The sequence below is a fragment of the Pygocentrus nattereri genome, chromosome 27, assembly GCF_015220715.1.
Source record: "Pygocentrus nattereri isolate fPygNat1 chromosome 27, fPygNat1.pri, whole genome shotgun sequence".
Classification (NCBI taxonomy): Eukaryota; Metazoa; Chordata; class Actinopteri; order Characiformes; family Serrasalmidae; genus Pygocentrus; species Pygocentrus nattereri.
This window is the reverse complement of record NC_051237.1, coordinates 14,047,130-14,065,326: the sequence shown is the minus strand read 5'-3', so window position 1 is coordinate 14,065,326 and position 18,197 is coordinate 14,047,130. Positions and strand designations below refer to the sequence as shown.

The 18,197-nt window shown below is 39.9% G+C and overlaps 1 protein-coding gene across 3 annotated transcripts in view; it reads left to right on the top strand.

Moving 5' to 3' along the window:
* The window catches only part of sdk1a (sidekick cell adhesion molecule 1a), a 316,953-nt gene that overhangs the window by 293,868 nt on the left and 4,888 nt on the right, over positions 1 to 18,197 (top strand). For 2 of the 3 annotated variants that reach the window (XM_017703196.2, XM_017703194.2), the window contains 9 exons: positions 2,224 to 2,339; positions 2,810 to 2,996; positions 7,755 to 7,892; positions 8,458 to 8,619; positions 10,669 to 10,794; positions 11,239 to 11,403; positions 15,389 to 15,526; positions 15,800 to 15,920; positions 18,000 to 18,129. In XM_017703196.2, coding sequence (XP_017558685.1) covers positions 2,224 to 2,339; positions 2,810 to 2,996; positions 7,755 to 7,892; positions 8,458 to 8,619; positions 10,669 to 10,794; positions 11,239 to 11,403; positions 15,389 to 15,526; positions 15,800 to 15,920; positions 18,000 to 18,129 — 1,283 coding nt within the window. The remainder of the gene's footprint in view (positions 1 to 2,223; positions 2,340 to 2,809; positions 2,997 to 7,754; positions 7,893 to 8,457; positions 8,620 to 10,668; positions 10,795 to 11,238; positions 11,404 to 15,388; positions 15,527 to 15,799; positions 15,921 to 17,999; positions 18,130 to 18,197) is intronic. The other variant, XM_017703195.2, reaches the window with a different exon arrangement.

The following is an 18,197-nucleotide window of genomic DNA, read 5'->3' as shown; positions in this document are numbered from 1 at the left end:
TAGGGTGAAGACTTGCATTATTTGTAAGCTACGTTAGGCTTGGAGTTCCAGTGTAAAGTTCAGACACCAAACATCAACTGCTTTCGGAGTAAAGAGGAAAACTGGGAAAAATTGAGTTTTCACCAAACTTTTTCTTAAAACATTGTGCTGCCTGCCATGCCTCTCTGGAGCTGGAGTGGAGAAGATAGCAGCAGCCTATTAGCACTGTTTTAACGACTCGCTTGATGGAGCATCTCAGAGTCGGCTCCCTCCTGAACTCCACCACCACTGCTCTTCGTCCCCACTCATAAATTATTCCACAAGCTCTGCCACACATAAGCAGGGCTTTTGTACATGAAATTGAACCGAACATGCTGTCATGCTTCATGAGTCGTCTCTGGTTTTAACAGCTTCCCTGATTAAATATTTGTCTAGTTCGAAACGTTCAACGTTTAGTGTGGCTCTTAGCTCTGTCTACCGCTGTGATCTGTGTTGGAAAGCTCTTTAGTCTCATATCCCTCAGCCCTCGCGAAGAAGAAACAGAGACATTAGTCATACTGGTGTGCAGTTGGAGTTGGCTTGGCATTTGGTTTGTGTATGCACATGTTCTGGTAAAGTGAAAGTGTCAGTATCTGTAGGCGCTGTGGGTTTATGTTGAAACTGTGATTGCAGGCAGTGTGATTTTACTACTGTGTCCCATATAGCACTCTGTCTCTTATGGTACTGTGTCCTTTGTAGGACTGTGTCTGTTATACTGTGTCTCTTATAGTACAGTGCTTCTTACAGTACTGTGTCAGTTATAGTACTTATATAGTACTTATAGTACTTAGAGTGTCTATTTTAGCACTGGATCCCTATAGTACTGTGTTCCTTTGAGGGATGTATCTATTATAGCTGTATGCAAATATTTGTGCAAAAGTTATTTTATACTTGATTAACTTAAAAAAATATAATTGTGGCTTGTGCAAAAGTTAGCTGGGCACCCTTCCAGTGGTAAAGTCTCAGAACTTAATTAACTCATTAGGCCTTAATTGACTCATTATGACTGTTTGGCAGGTTAGGACTTGTCAGCTAATGACAGTTGCAGAGCGGAATAAATTCTCTGCCTTTTCAAACCTTGTGTTAACACTCAGCAACCATGGGCTCATGTACACAGCTGGTTGAGGACCTGAAAATGAAGCTTTTTGATATCTACAAAGCAAGGGGAAGGTCATAAAAGATATCAAAGGCCTTTTAAGTTAAGTAGAACTGTGGCAAAGTAAAGGCAAGACCTGGAACAAAACCCTCACTTAGAACTGCTCATATGCTGGCCAGAAAGGCCAAGCAGAATCCTCATATGACAGCAAAGGAACTGCAGGAAGAATGTGGTGGTGTATCATTCTACTGAACAGCCTTGCTTGCACAGACATTATCTACCTGCAACAGTCATCAGAAGGAAACCTTACCTGTCACAAAAAGCAACATCTGAAGTATGCAAAACTAAATGTAGATGAGCCAGAAGCATTTTGGAAACAAGTGCTGTGGAATGATGAAGTACAAATTGAACTTGCCACAGTCACGATAGGTTTGTTTGGAGAACAGCAGGGGCAGCATTTGATGTAATGAACACCTTGCCAATCTTATTAATAAATGGGCGGATTTGTTACGCAGTTTTTTGTTAGCCTTTGGCTTGGGAAAAATTCATGGGTAGATGGAAGAATGGTTTCTACTAATTATCAGAAAATTCTGGAAGCAAATGTTACAGGTCAAGAAACTGAAGCTGAAACAAGGCTAGCTTCTACAGCAGGACAGCGATCTAAAACATACCGTAAAATACACTACTAACTGCTTCAATAAACGCAAGCGGAAGCTTTTGAAAATGCCCACACAGTCCCCTGACTTCACTGAAAATCTGTGGGTATTTGTACCTTACAGGTATAAATCCATGTTATGGATAATGACAAATATTTAATAGTAAAAAGCAATAACGCAACATTGAAATTGAGCCATCTTCTGTACAGAACAGTGGGTGGAAATTGTAAGACAAATTTATATACTAGAAAAAATTTACCAGCTTTGAGTGATTGTGGAATTCCCTTATTTTATATAGCTATGTATATTTTGAAAAAACAAAACAAAACACAGTGAACATGTCTTTTATAGCAGTGTGTGCCTTTTGGTACTGTGTTGTAGCGCTGCCATTTATAGTATTGTGATTTTTGTAGTACAGCTTATAGCACTGTATTTAGTACTATGTTCTCTCAGCTCCCTCAGTGGCGCCTCAGAATATCCAGGTCAACACGATTTCATCCACCCAGCTGGAGGTGCAGTGGGAGCCGCCCCCTGTGGAGACTCAGAATGGAATCATTCAAGGCTATAAGGTCATGACTTCTCCTCCTTCTTTTCTTCTCAAGCTCACTTTCTCCCTTTCTCTATCTCTCACTCGCTGTCTTGCTCCCATGCTCATTTCCACCTCCCTGGGGATGCATAACCAGAATAAATGGTTTCAGTCTTCAGCATTATAATGTACTGTAATGGATAATGATGTTAGACAGTGTGTTTAAAAGATCAGGACATCTGGGTCATGAAATAATTATCTCGGGTCAGGGTTAAGTGAACCCCTGTTGAAATATGCATGACACGGATGCATAAGTTGTAAGAGAAACCATTAATGTAGCAGAATTGTTTTTCTAGTTTCCTACCAGTTCCACTGAGTGTCTACCTTCTGCAGCATCTATCACCTGTTAGGAAGCACCATTCAAGCATTGGGAAGGAATGTGCATGGTTGGAATGTAACCACAGCACTGATCTGAAATGTTTTAATTTCTCCCTCCTCTTACTCTGCCTATAGATTTACTATTGGGAAATGGACAACCAGAATGAGACAGAGAAGGTAAAGATCCTTTTTCTGCCCGAGACGAGCATGCGGCTCAAGAACCTGACCAGCTACACTTATTACATGGTCAAGCTGTCTGCTTTTAATGCAGCAGGGGATGGTCCACTCAGTGAGCCCAGGAGGGGGCGCACTCTTCAGGCAGGTTGGTCTATGCTTCAGTTCGGCAACACAGGGTTGAAGGAACACAAAAATCCTTTGTTTGTAGTCTGTAACACATCTGATGATTTCAGAGCTGTGGTAAAACAAAAATTTCATTTTTTCAGATCAGAATGAAGCCACTTTCATATATGGTTCTAGATCTGATGCTAGGCCATGTGTGATGGTAACAGTCAGATCAGAAATAATGTTTTTTTTGTTTGGTTCACATCACCAGCATGTATAACACTGTTGCCAATGTGGGCAGCTTATCAGCAGCAGTGTGTGGGTCTTTTCAGGGCAGTGTCAAAGCTGAAAGACTAGATCTGAAAAAAAATCAGAATTGAGCAATAAGCCTTGTAATGTGAGGACAATCTGATTGCTCCTCAATTCAGTCCAGCCCATTTTCTGCATGGATTACCCCTACTGAGCGTCTCATCGGCCATCCATTCTGACAATTTGCCTCACTTAAGTCATTCGACTCTGCTCCCAGACAAGTTATGGCACATGCATGTCCATGTTGGATACAGCGAATTCTGTCAGCATGTACAATCAGAGCTTTCTATGTTCTACTGTATTTTCTATCACTGTATAAAAGATGCTCAAGGCTTCATTTATTGTTGGATGTACTGGGTTTTTTCTGAGGAAGCATGCAAGCTCATTCAGAGCGCAATTCAGAATGGCTAAGACTTAAAAAAAGCTTAGAAGGAGGACCATGCCTGAAGCTCCTTCTCCTTTTACTAACTAATGTCCCATAAATTATCCATTTCTTATCTTCCATTTACTGTTCCTCAGTCATCGCTCAGTATCCCTGTTCTGAAAAAGAAAAAGAGGGACCTAGCCTTCAAGGTCGAAGCAGAAGCCACTCAGAACAGCAGTTCATCTCAAAGTTCTCTCCCCTCCTACAATTTAATATACTCTTCTCCTGCTACAACCATATGTTGAAGGCGTGGTCCGAACTATCCGTTTAATAGTTATTGATTGTGTTTAAATGTCTTTGTTAGATCACGTTCTAAAATCTATATATATCTATAGATAATATATATTCACATTCTGAAATCTATATTCAACTAAATTGTCTTTGAGGTGCATAGTGTAAAGCATCTTGCAACTTATCTGAATAAGTTTCATGAAACAACCAATTAATGCTTCACTGGATCAGTGAGCAAGAAAATAAAACAGAAGATGGTTTACTGGGCTGTTGAAAAGAAGACCCTCCCGACTGACTCAAGTTGGTAGCTTTTTATTTTGATAGTTTCTCAAAGCTAATGTTTGTGTAACCAGCTGCGTTAACTAACGTTAGCCAGATTACATTCATTTTACCTTCTCTTGATTCTCTTGAGTTCTGTGCTATAAATTTGAGATTTTATGTTTTATATACATGTGTGAAAAAATGGCAGTGACCACTGAAAAAAAAACATACAAATATGCTAAAAATGCTGCAAATATGAATTTATTCCTTACAGATCACTTTATAGTGAGAATGATATGGTGTATCAAAAAAGATGAGCTGCTCATTTGGATAAGTTGTGGATTAATTATTGTATTATGTGCAACTTTGATTGATCTTGAATAGCTTCATGTAACGGCAGGGAAGGGCAGGGAAATTATATTGCAACTAGTTCTATTAATGTTTTAGCATGTGAAGCCAGCCTTAAATATCAAATAAATACAACAGCATAGAGAAATTACATTATTAACAAAAATAGCTACATTTTTATAAATATGACCCCAGAGCAGGCTCATGAGCCAGTCTGTTCCCATGTCCTTTCTCATTCTTGAAAACCTGGTCTGCAACTGATCGTTTTTTATTTCCAGATCATAAACTATTTCGCTTTACATTGCCATTGTATCACTATCACTCATATTAGCAATTCATGTGTTGTACATTAAATCGTGCACTCTAAGAACATTGTCAGTTTGAATCATATACAAACAGGGGAATCGTTTGACCTGAGGCTCGTTGCAATGGCAAGAAGGTGTTCTCTACCTGTGAGTCATCTGCAAAAACAATTCAAAAATTATTCAAATGGTCTTTGATGTGACCTCATTTGTGCAGGCCAAGAAAACACAGGCCCTCGTTCTCTTTGACATTTCCCAAAGCAACACACAGCACATGCAGAAGAGAGCAGATTTGCATAGAGGCAGCAAACATTGTAAAGTAATTGTACAGAGGGCAAACCTATGGTCACTTCTGTTGTTGTTTCAACATGATGTATCTGTTTAAGTCCTCCTCTTTTTTGTTATTCTCTGCACAAACGGGGCCTTATTTTCCTGAGGCAGTGCACAACAGCCTACGCAACTACTGCTGCGTGTCACAAATACTTGAGGGCACGTTGAAAAGGCATTTATGTTTTTTTTTTAATGATTTGTTTTGTGCAGGTGCATGCATACTGTGCATAAGGGAGTTGCGGGAGGTAATAAAGTGATTAATTTGAATTTTCTCAGCCAGTCATGTTACTCATTCCTTTTAAAAAGCTGCATTATGCACAATGGCTGGATGAATGCTTCACAGCAGATAAGCGTTCAAGGTGCCAAATAGCTCAACAAAACAGAGCATACAATATAAGTCCTACTTACAAAAGGTAGAAGATCTATAAACTGGAAGGTCTATAAGCAGCATTGTAATCAAGACCATCAGAGGCCAGTCTGAGTCAAGACCGAGACCAGGACACATCAGGTCAGAATCAAAACTGATACTTTGTAGTAGTTGGGTAGTCGAGCCGGAGTGGCAAGTCCAAGACAGGGCCCAGAACAAATACATTTTTCAGGTATAAATATATCATATTTTAAATTATTATTAGATTATAGTCTTAGTCCAACTTTGCATTATAACTTCTGGAAGGGCATTCTCTGTCACTTCTTCTCTTAAGCTTATTCTGAATCACCACCTAAAGGCAACTGAATACAAGCCAAACAACATCATTATTATTATTACATGAAAACACAATAATAACATTCTTATTTGACTTTGGGGAATGTTTCAGTTTTATACCGATTAACAGCAACAAACAAATAATTCCTAATTAAGCCATCATGGAAAGAATCAGATCCTCAACCAGCAGCGTACAGGTTTTATTTAAACATGTACAGAAGGGACTGAAGGTACTGATTTGAAGGTACTGCTGGTATTGAAAGTGTTGAAGGTATTCAGTAATTACAGAAAAAAATTTCTCACTTCATTTGGATGGTACACTGTAGCGCCCCATGAATTATCTACAGATGTTCAAATTGTTAACAAACTTTTTGTTGAAACAGTTGATTCTAAGCAGTGGTAAGTTTAGGGTGAGGATTTGGACTAGGGTTAAGGTTAAGACCAGGGTACAGGTTGGGTTTAGGCTTTGAGTTGAGTTGAGGCCGAGACCAAGACAAGATTTATATGGTCTTGAGACCAGTCTGGACTTGAGTACCACAACGCTACCTGTAACACTGATGCATGTTTGAACATAGTTTATTAGCCAGTAGACATACCAGAGGAAAAAAAACAAGTGCAGTCTCAGAAAGAAATCTCAGGATCAGAGAAGTCATTGTGGCTCTACTGTGAAAAAAAAGGAATAATGAAAAACAGAAACCCTTCCTCCAAAATGTTTGAGAGGACATAAAGCTTGTTGACCTGCAGGGGCAGTAGGCTGTAAAACCAAAGCCAGATAGGCTTGATAACTTTATGTCTGCATGAACACAACAGTCCAACAGGTGCTGAGTTTTGATTGAACCTGCTGGTGGTGTCACCAAATGATCAAGCACTCATGCTGGGTTTAAACACTTGCAGTGTGATGTGATGTGGCCCTTAGAGTTCTGATCACTTTGACTTAATTTCACAAAAAATCACAACACCATACATAAGCCATAGGTGTCAATTTTTTCCCACTGTTTTTTTGAGATCTACAGTTATATAAGGCTGGGATAAAGGAAATCTAATTTATTAAAGTTTTGCCCATGCTCCGTGAACAACTAATATCAATAATTTAATCGTGCTTCGATTTGTTTTTCCTTTTTTTTTGTTTTATTGCACTTACTAAGTGCTGTGCTCAGATTGTGAGTGGTGGTGTACTCATTTATATAAAATGCTGTTGTGAAACACAGAAGCTGTACACAGACGAAATAAAACAGATATGACCAAATGAGAGAAATGAGCCAAGTCATCAGAGCATCACTCACCCGAATTAAAAAATGTTCTGTGCTGTAATAATCAACTTGTCGTAAAACAGATGAAAGTTTAGCTTCTGCGTCCTTCATGACATGAAGGTGCATTAGGTGCAGCTCAGTGCCTAACACTGCCTAATTCTCTCTCTATCTCTGACTGCCTTTGTTTGTGTGTGTGTGTGTGTGTGCGTGTGTGTGTGTGTGTGTGTGTGTGTGTTTGTGTGTGTGTGTGTGTGTGTGTGTGTGTGTGTGTGTGTGTGTGTGTGTGTGTGTGTGTGTGTGTGTGTAAAATTTCTGTTTCTGTAGTAAATAATTAGCATGATTACCTGAGGAATATCAGTGAAGAAAATCAAAATGTTGCTAATGGTTTTAACATTACAAATGTACTGTTACAGTTATCAGTGAATTTATGCACATGGAAGCTGTAAAGATGAAGGTTTCTGTCTCTAGAGGTTGACCATGATGAAGCTTAATTTGGCAGAATGTGAGGTTGCGCAGTTGCACAGAATACAGGAGATGTAAAACAAAGATATTGGCACTGCCAGTTTTGAGTGTGCATATAAACATTGTCATTGATATTTTACCTTTTCTCTCTTTCTCTCTCTGTCTGTCTGTTTCTCAGCCCCTAGTGCTCCTAGCTTTATCAGTTTCTCTGAAGTCACCAGCACCACTCTCAATGTCTCATGGGGATTCCCTGTGTCTCCAAACGGAGTAGTGGAAGGCTACAGGGTGGTGTACGAGCCCACTGCACCCATTCATGGTATGCCTTACACACCAAGCCGTGTATACTGATAGAGAAGCTTTTCAAGCAGTACACTTTTGTTATTAGGTCCTTTTGCTGCCTTTAGCAATTTTGGTGTAAATCTGCAGTACAGCAGGTCTAAGCCACAAATAGCATGACTCACAGCTGAATCCCAGCAGTTGTATACATCTCTGAATTGCCAATCAAGTGCCTAAAAACCCTCAGGAGATTCTCAGTGTTTCTTAAACAAGTTGCTGGTTATGAGTCAGTGATAATTTATGTGGGAAAACTAATTTCTCAGCCTCTGTTCCAGTGCCGCCATGTGATGTTTTCTTTTGCTCTGCCCCGGAGCTGAAAATTACGGGAGTTAATCGTTTTCTCTGTGTCAACATTCACAGCATTGTTTTAATTTCATCAATAAATAAGCGGTTTTGTTGAGCTTGAGACTGACTGCCACCCAGAGAGATATGCCTCGTGTGGCTCGTGTGTAAATACATTTGGGCAAGTGCTTTGTGCATTCATGTGTGTGTGTGTGTGTGTGTGTGTGTGTGTGTGTGGGTGTGTGTGTGTGTGTGTGTCGGAGGCGTAAGTAAAGTAGTGACAGTGGACATTCAGGGCAGCTGGCAGCGCTGGTTGAAGGTGCGTGATCTTACAAAAGGAGTGACCTACCGCTTCCACGTGCAAGCCAAGACCATCAGCTACGGCCCAGAGGCCGAGGCCAACATCACAGCAGGCCCTGTGCAAGGTGGGTGAGCCACATGCAAACAAACAAATAAATCATCTGATGCCTGGACTCTGCTGCAGCCTCACATGGTGCGCATTGCCACACGTGACATTGGAGTGGCAGGGCTGAAAAAAACATCTTTTTAAACAAGAATAAATAAGTGGCAGAAGTGTGGGCAGTGGTCAATGGTCAATGATCACTCATGCTGCGTTTCATGCTCTGGTTGTCTTTATGTATATGCCAGTGCCATGCATTCAGTACATCTTGTGTAATGTCAAGCTTTCCTGTCAAGCTGTAGTCCCTGTGTACTGGAAGCTATTTAAACTGTTAATTTTGTGTAGGAGCAAGTTAAGTCAGGTTTAAACAATGTATCAACATGTTAAAGCAAAGGAAGCGCTCCCATTGCCCTGATATAGCTGTTTACATTTTGCATTCTGCCTTAGCTTTGTCATGTTTAACCCTTTAAATCCTGAAGGCCTATACATGTGCCCACTTTTCAGCTCTTTAGTTTCATGACTACATAACTGACATATTAGCAGCATTTTCAGAATTCAGTAGTTTTTTAGAAATAACTCAAGAGTAATAACTGAATACAAAGTCTAGGGGCTTCTAAGAGTTTAAAGGGAATATATTTTATTTCTTTTTTTATAATGTAAGTCATTCAGATGTAAAGGAAGTCATTCAGAGAGCTTTAGTTTAAAAGTTCAATCCTAGAGAAACTTGCCAAGTATTATATATTTCTGAAGTATTATATACCCCTGGAAAGATATTGTAGAGAATAGTTATGAATATGCTGTCTTATTTTTGATGCTTTCTATTTTATAACTATTTTGAGAAGTTTTATTTATTGAATTATTTTTAAAGAAATAAATTAATGGTGGAGTGGTACATGCAGGTCATTCTAAGGCAAAATAGTACCCCAAAAATCTTCCTTTTGTGATTCACTGCTATTATTAATATTATCAACATTACATATACAAAATAAGGCTTGTGTATCCTTTGGTCATTTTGGATAGTAAATAAAATGGCTATATTTGTATTAAAGACATTGTATTTCCTTGATCCACCACTATCACCAATATGAGTTGGTAAGTTTCTATACCGTGCACATTGTAGTTCGTATTAGACTCTAAATTATATTGTTCACCTCTCAGTGTATATGTATACACACACTATATTGCCAAAAGTATTTGCTCGAGGAAGAGGCCATCCCCAAACTGTTCCCACAAAGTTGGGAGCATGGAATTGTTCAAAATCTCTTGCTCTGCTGAAGCATTAAGAGTTACTTCACTGGAACTAAGGGGCCGAGCCAAACTCCTGAAAAAAACAACCCCACACCATAATCCCCCCTCCACCAAACTTTACGCTTGACACAAAGCAGTCAGACAGTTACCGTTCTCCTGGCAACCGTCAAACCCAGACTTGTCCATCAGATTGCCAGATAGAGAAGCTGATTCATCACTCCAGAGAACACGTCTCCACTGCTCTAGAGTCCAGTGGTGACGCTTTACACCACTGCATTCAACGCTTTGCATTGTGTTCGGTGATATAAGGCTTGGATGCAGCTGCTCGGCCATGGAAACCCATTCCATGAAGCTCTCTACGCTGTTCTTGAGCTGATCTGAAGGCCACATGAAGTTTAGAGGTCTGTAGTGATTGACTCTGCAGGAAGTTGGTGACCTATGCGCCTCAGCATCTGCTGACCCCGCTCTGTCATCTTACATGGACGACCACTTCGTGGCTGAGTTGCCGTTGTTTGTAGAAGCAGTCTGCAGGCCTAGGGGCTTGGTTTTATACACCTGTGGCCATGGAAGTGATTGTAACACCTGAATTCAATGATTTGGATGGGTGAGCGAATACTTTTGGAACTATATTGTGTGTGTGTGTGTGTGTGTGTGTATACATATATATATATATATATAGTGTACCCACCTTTAGCCCTCATGGGCCTTAGTTCTGCATAGTTCGGGCACAGAGATGGGGGGTTGGGAACTCAAGGATTAAATAGTAGCTCATTGGTTTAGATATTGCCATCTCTCCTTTTTAGCATATACGTTCCTTTTTGTGCAGGATCTCCAGGATCCCCCCTTGAAACATCAATCACAAAATCTGGCTCCACCCTCACCATCCACTGGAAAGCAGGGGACAAGGGAGCAGGCCGAGTGACTGGCTATGTCATCGAGGCCCGCCCCTCAGGTATGCAACTAATATGCAAATATGCAAAGCAGCAGGCTATGCCTCAGTCTCTGTGAATTCATCTCCATATTTAATCAAGTGTCAAGTTCACAACGCAGCAATGTGACATGGATCCGAATAGCAACAACTTGTCGATTTTGCCTGAGGGATGTAACGAGAAAAGAGTCATCGTAACCTACTGAGGTCTTATTAGTTCATCACAGAACGAGTACTCAAGGCAGTTCCCAGTTCCCAAGGCAGTTTAACTTTTGGTTTACGTGCATGGCTGTGTGTGTGTACTTTACAGAAAGCCATGCTGTTATTAAAGACCTGCTAGTGATTTCCATTGTGATTGCCTGCTGGGCTCTTGCAGCATATTTGAGTGGCTTTCCCAGAGAGTGTGTGCAGATGTCAGAGAGCACTGTGACATTTCTCTTTTCCCTATGATCTTGTCCCCCACTGCAGATGAGGGATTGTGGGACACTTTCGTCAGGCATCTGCCCCCCTCCATCACCTCCCATACCATCAGCCTGGACCGCCTTCGCCAGGGAGTCAGCTACCAGTTCAGAGTGCTGGCTGTCAATGAGTATGGCTACGGTGAGCCAAGTGCACCCTCTGCTGCCATGTCAGGTAACTACACTTGCCTCATTCTCTGACATTTAGATTTCTCAAAGTGGGGAAAAAGAGGTCAGGATGAAAGTGATATCAATGGATTTTGGAAAGGAACCACATATAAGCTGGAGAGTAATATGAGGCAAAGGACGTGACGTGCTGAAAATAATGTGAGTTAATCTTTAGACTTATTTAGTGCCTATGACGGGGGTGCTGTCATGGGCTGGAGGTTAGGGACCCAGCCCTGTGACCGGAAGGTTGCTGGTTCGATCCCCTTGGCTAACAGTCCATGACTAAAGTGCTCTTGAGCAAGACACCTCACCCCCAATTGCTCCCCGGGTGCCATGGATAGGGCTGCCCGCTGCCCCGGGCAAAGTGTGCTCATTGCCCCCTAGTGTGTGTGTTCACTAGTGTGCATGTATGTGGGTGTTTCACTGCACGGATGGGTTAAATGCAGAGGTCTAATTTCACAGTGTGCAAACACAGAGACAAATGGTTCTTAATTCTTCTATGACATTTGTTTTGACAAGACTGCACCCTTTAGTTGTGCATTTACATGGCCTTGTTTTAAGCAGTTCTTTATCAGGACTGATAAAACCTGATATCCCAGTTAAAATGTAAGCTATGTAACTGTGCAACCTATAGTGTGACAGCATGAAGTCATATATGATAAGCAAGCAAAAAAAGCACCTGCTCTACGCAAACCCATATAAAGAGCACAGGTTTGAACAAGTCTGATCATAATTCTTAAGGTTGGTGTAGCTCAGTCAGCCATCAGAATATGATCACATAGCTCGGAAATTGAATTGATAACAACAGCAAAGATAGTTTAACAACATAAGCAAAACACAACATAAGCAAAAATCTGTTCTCCAAACACCAGGTTTTCTCTAGAATAACATGCCTTCAAGGTTTACACATATAAGCAAGCTAAAACCTATTTGAGGAATAAAACTCTAACCTGTATTAGTACTGCTTTGGAGGGCGGCTTCAAAGTTACTGTTTTTGTGTTTATTTTCATTTTCTTGCCCCCAGTTTTCTCCAGATATTTATTCTAGCTAATTCTCACTCCACTGTAAAACACTTCTATACCACAATATCTTCTAATCTGGGATGGTGCCAGTCACTTCAAGCTGCCACCCACGCAGTGTCATAGGTCAGCTCACCATGTGCAGAGGAGAGTGCTAACTGCTCAGTTCTGTCTTTATGATCTAATGGACGGCCATGATTATCTAGCTTCACACCATATTAACCAGATAAGGGAACTATTGTCCTTATTACCTAATGAGTTCTGCTTATTGTAGCCAGAGACTGCAGTGACATTACTGGAAACTTGATGAAGTTTACAGTGCTAGAGTCCAATCCTACACTTAATTGTACCCCTAAAAAAGTTATGAAAATAACTAAAAAGCTGTTAAATCAAACTTTTCCACAGAACCAGTAGCAATGAACCAGCACCGCTATACACTCCTCATAGTTTGTGCTACATAAGGTAATGCCATTCAAAGACACTTGTCAGCACATTGGTGGCCTTATGTTTGGCAAGGACAGTCTTTTTGAGAGCTTTTCAAATGGCCATTCATTTCACTTGGCCATGGTTGCGAAAACCACCTGGGGAGATATTCTACTCTGCAAAATTCACTGAAAAAGCGTGCATTGCGAATTCAAAAGTGACTTATGTTCATCACTCAGAAAGCAAGCTAAACAGTGTGGGTATCAGATTGCATATCTGTTGTGATAGGCTTGTACAATAGGGACAAAAATCCTGTCGTATTGCTACATATTCCTATTGTCGTATGCCTGAAATACAGTACTGTGCAAAAGTCAGAGACCACACTTTATTTATTTAACTTCCAGTCAGAACAGCCATTAAGTTATTCATTTTTCAGTATCAGGAAAAATTTGAAAACATATTAAACAGAAAATGACACAGAACTCTTAAAAACTAAATAGAATATCAGATTTTTCTGTATTTATTGTTTCCACCTTTTGTCTTTATTACAGCTTCCGTTCTTTTTGGGACATTATTTTTCCAGCTTTTCTGCAGAGATATGCTCTCACACTCTCACAAGTCCTTTCAGACTCATAGTGTTGAGTAGTCTTCTCAGAGTGGAAGGATGGACAGAAACACCTGTCGATTTTTCAGATCTAAAGCAAGAGTGGAGCTTCATTTTTTCCTCTCTCTCAAAGATGAACACTCCAAATACTTTTTATCTGCTGGGGACAGTTTTGGTGGTCGGTTTTGGAAACTCCTGTTTTTCCCTTGTATTAATTTACTTACCCTTTCATTATGCAAATAGACTATCTTATATCTAATCTCTTAAAAACTATCTTTTTGAAAAAAAAATAGCTTCACAGATGTTTTGGAAATGTAATAAATGAAGGGTGGTCTCCGACATTTGCACAGTGTTGTATACTAAAACCACAAGGGTGATTCATTAATATGGCACAGATAAAAACTGCCATGCATTATTTTGTCTAAAATAATTTACATTTGTTTGAAGACGTGAAATATTTTATTCATCCAAACACCGTCTGAAATGTGTGAGAACTGGTTAGGATGTCCACAGCACACAATAAAATACGTAATTGTTTATAATTATTCTGGTGACCTGGTGAAATATTGAAAAAAATATATTGTAAAAAAATGTGAAAAAAGCAATACTGTAACAGCGATGCAAACAATATATTGCGCAGCCTTAAACAGTGTGCGTTTTTGTTGAGAAAGTCTTGCATGAGAAGAGTCCCTCAGATTTTGTTTGTCCCAGGGCAGGAGGCTATATGTACGGGTCATGTGTCCAGACTCAAACTTTCACACCACAGGCGTTACTTCATCTACCTCTGAGCCTGTGTCATTCCTTCTCAACTTTGTTGTCACACTAGTCAGTCAAGCACTGTCAGAAGACATGTCTTTAGATCACTGGCACATCTAGGCCACTCTATCCTCTGCTCACACCCGAGAGTGCACGAGAGGAAATAAGATTCACACGCCAGCCCATTTTATTTCACTGCACCTCCAAATATGGACGGCAATTCCCACAACTAATTTCACCAGGAAATGAAATGTGAAACCATCTGTGGAAGTTTACTGCCATGGCTGTGTTTTGGGAGTGCCCTGTTATCAATAGCTTCTGGTTAGATATTGAAGATGATGTCATGGTTGTTTACCTCACAGTTTTCTCTACCCACTCACTCACTTGATGACTCTCGACAGCAGGTCTGTTGCCAGCACCAAAAAAAAGTCATGTAACATGTGCTTTGTACACCAGGTCTTTAGTGAATGAGAACAAGGACCTCTAGCCTAGTGGTTATTGCTGCTTGGTTGCAAGAATTAAATGTAATTTCTGTTTCAAATGAGTTACACCATACATTTTACAGATATTAGCATGGTGTCATTCAGTATTTATTATACATGTAGCCCATTAAAACAAGTGGAGCAATTGTGTTGTAAATGCATATTCTAAACTTTCAATACTACAGTTGTAATATTTTATTTATTGGGCTTTGAATTTGATTACATTTGATGTTTGATATTTTGGGAAAAGAAAATATTTATTCTCAAAATACCTTCTATAATTAGCCAAACTTGGTGTTCCTTCAGTAATAATAATCCTGTATGAATTAACCACTTTGTAATGTAATTTAAAGAAAAAAACAGTCACAGATAACAGCACTTTACACATTGCATGTTCACATTGGAGGTAACAAAATGTATCAGCATGTGGGGCTGGAGATTTCTTTGTATGCTCTATCAGTGTATAACAACCACACAAGGCTGCCATTTATTGTTGGAAGCACTGTGATAGTAACAGTAAAAGGTGACTGAACTGTGAAGAATTCTCTTTTCTATTTCTGTCATGTTCTGTCTGTATGAAATACATGTAATAATGTAATTAAATGCAGTGAAATCACAATTAAAAGTAGATTAAATGGGAGAAATAGCTGCTTTTTGTGTTGTCCTTAAAGGGTTGTTCTGTATTGTGTCTCCTGTCCACTCACACAGCCCACCTGGAGAATCCATTTTATGAGGAGTGGTGGTTTCTGATCGTCCTGGCACTGTGTGGACTGATTTTGCTGCTGGTGGTGATTTTTGGGCTTATCTTGCATGGACAGAACAAGAAGTACAAGAGCTGTGGCACAGGTGTGTTCAAAACCACATCATTCTATCATCAACCTCCCATCCATCCACCAATCTCACCACATACAAGCACTGTACAGCATACAGAGCCCATCCACTTACTCACAGTCTGTTCTCATGCTCCAGCTGCTGCGTGTTGATCTGCTGTCCTGTTTGCTTTGAGAATCGTTCTAATTGAATGACCCTTTTAAGTGTCTTTGCATTAGCGTTAGCTGTACGTTAGGTGGTGATCCAGGTGCTGTTGTTGCTGTGATGATGATTTGCTAACCGCTACAGGTGCAGCTGTTTCCACGGTGGAGGAATCTGTCACTCTGGACAATGGAGGCTTCACAGCTTTGGAGTTGAATAGCAGACCAATCCACGTCAAGAGCTCCTTCCTGAGGAAAAACGGCACCAGGTGAGAGCCCAATGCCCATCTCATTCTACAATTAGTTGACTATAAATTATTTTTTTTAAACGGATTAAACTTTTCCTTCTTAGTGAATCAACAGTGACCAGTTGGCATTTTTTAATTTTTTATTTTATTTTTTATTTTTAAATCTCCTACTGTTCTCTCTGGTTCATTATTCCAGCTCCATATCTTTATTACTAATCCATAGCAACAGTTATGAAATTATATTGGTGTAAATCACTGTTTTCCAAACCCGGTCCTGGAGTATCAAAACCATTTTTGCTGAATAATTTACAGGCAGCCTGATTGTCTTCCAAAGGCAGCCTAGTTTGCTAAATTCAAAGGATTTATAACAGCCAGATTCCCCAGAGGTAACGGGCATCCGTTTACCAATGTTGTTAAATCTGGATCCCACTGGGCAGGACTCTTACGGCTGGGCTTCCAGAGCTCTTCTTCTTTCTTATTTCAAGCCTTAAACTGAGGTATTTCAGGAGCCTGCACCCCAGCAATACGGACTGTAATCTGTTTAAATAATCTGAATTTCATGAACTTTGCAGAAAACATTATGGAATCTCCTGCCCCTACCATTCACCAGAACTTAATCTTTTCAGTAAAGCCTGTGATACACTTCTAACTCTATATGGTTTTATGATGGAGATTTCATTTTGTTGTCTTGTTAATTTGTCTTATGTGATCCATTGAGTCATGCATACATAGTTAAAGTATTCCTGTTAAAATGACATCTTCCTTTTTTCTTTCAGTTCTTAAAGCTGGTCAAATATTAATTGTTTATCCATTTAATCATGGTTTCATAAAATTCTTAGTGTAATTCATATAGAGCCTTTAGCTGCACTCTTTAAGCTAACAGTCTGTTCCAGTTCTTACCAGAGACCCCTCTACCATCTGCTCCTAAATAACTAGAGTATCCTTTGACTAATTACATGTCTTTGATCCATATATGCCCACCAGCTGATTAAACTTATTATTCAATGCCTTGTCGTGTTCATTTAAATTAATTACTAAACAAGCCAGTTATTTGTAATATTTGTACAGTGTTAGGATGTTTTATCTCTTCAGGGTTGAGGTCCCTGACTCCAGGTTTCTGTCTCCACGGAGAGAGGTTTTTTCCCAAAATTAAAATCATACTGCTACAAAAATCTTTTTCCACAGTATATAGCTTTATATATATATATATATATATATATATATATATATATATATATATATATATATATATATATATATATATATAGACACACACACACACTGTGGCCACCACTTCCTCACACTCACACACGCTGCTCCTGTCCCTGATTCAAGACAGCTGTGGTAAATCAGGGGCAGAGTAGGGACACTTTAAGGACTGTCTGTCTCCTGCATGGAGAGAGAAGAGAGAACGCTGAAGTACACATCACATGTCACAGAGAGACAGAGTTATAGCCTCTTTATAGCCCGAGGCTTTGTTTACATAATACCTGTAGTCTGTTTTTGATAAATCTGTGAGTAAAAACTTGCAATGAATTAACTCTCTTAAATTTGTATAAGGGGAACACAGGTTTCTCTCATTGTTTATTGGGGGGGGCTTAATTGTAAACCTGTGTTAAAACTAATCCCACTGTCTGGAGGCTGAACTTTAGCCTGATTATCACTCAACTTTTTCTTTAATTATTTACATGCCTTACAGTGGTACTGCAAGTAAGAGAGTGATTACAATTATATAGAAGTGTATTCTTTGATACACTCAAATCAGTCATTGAAGAGCACTAGTTGTAAAATTACTTTTATGGATCTAAAACAAGATGAACAGATGCTTGATCTACATAAGCCTTTTTAACTATATACATCTATGTTATATTTCAACCCGTGTGTGCCCTGCTCTCCCCTACTCCAGGATTAGGTTTGGGAACCACTGGCATAAATTTTGTTCATACCAACTTTATATTTTATATCTTATTTATCAATCTTATGTAAGTAAAGGTGTCAAAGGGTTCTTTAGAGTGATGCCTTTCCTTTGCTGGTTTTCTAAGGAGTTGATATGCACTATATCATCCCACCCCCTACTGTCCCATCTCTCTCCTATGGCAGATCGCCCCCTCGGCCCAACCCTGCAGGTCTGCGCTACTCAGATGAAGATATCTGCAACAACTACAATGGTGCAGTCTCCACAGAGTCCACAGCGCTCACAGAGAGGCCTGCAGAAATATCTGAGTCTGAGGTAGAGTCCTGGCTCAAACTTACACCTTTAAACAGGCAGTCTTCCACCTTCTGCGCATGCATGCCCAA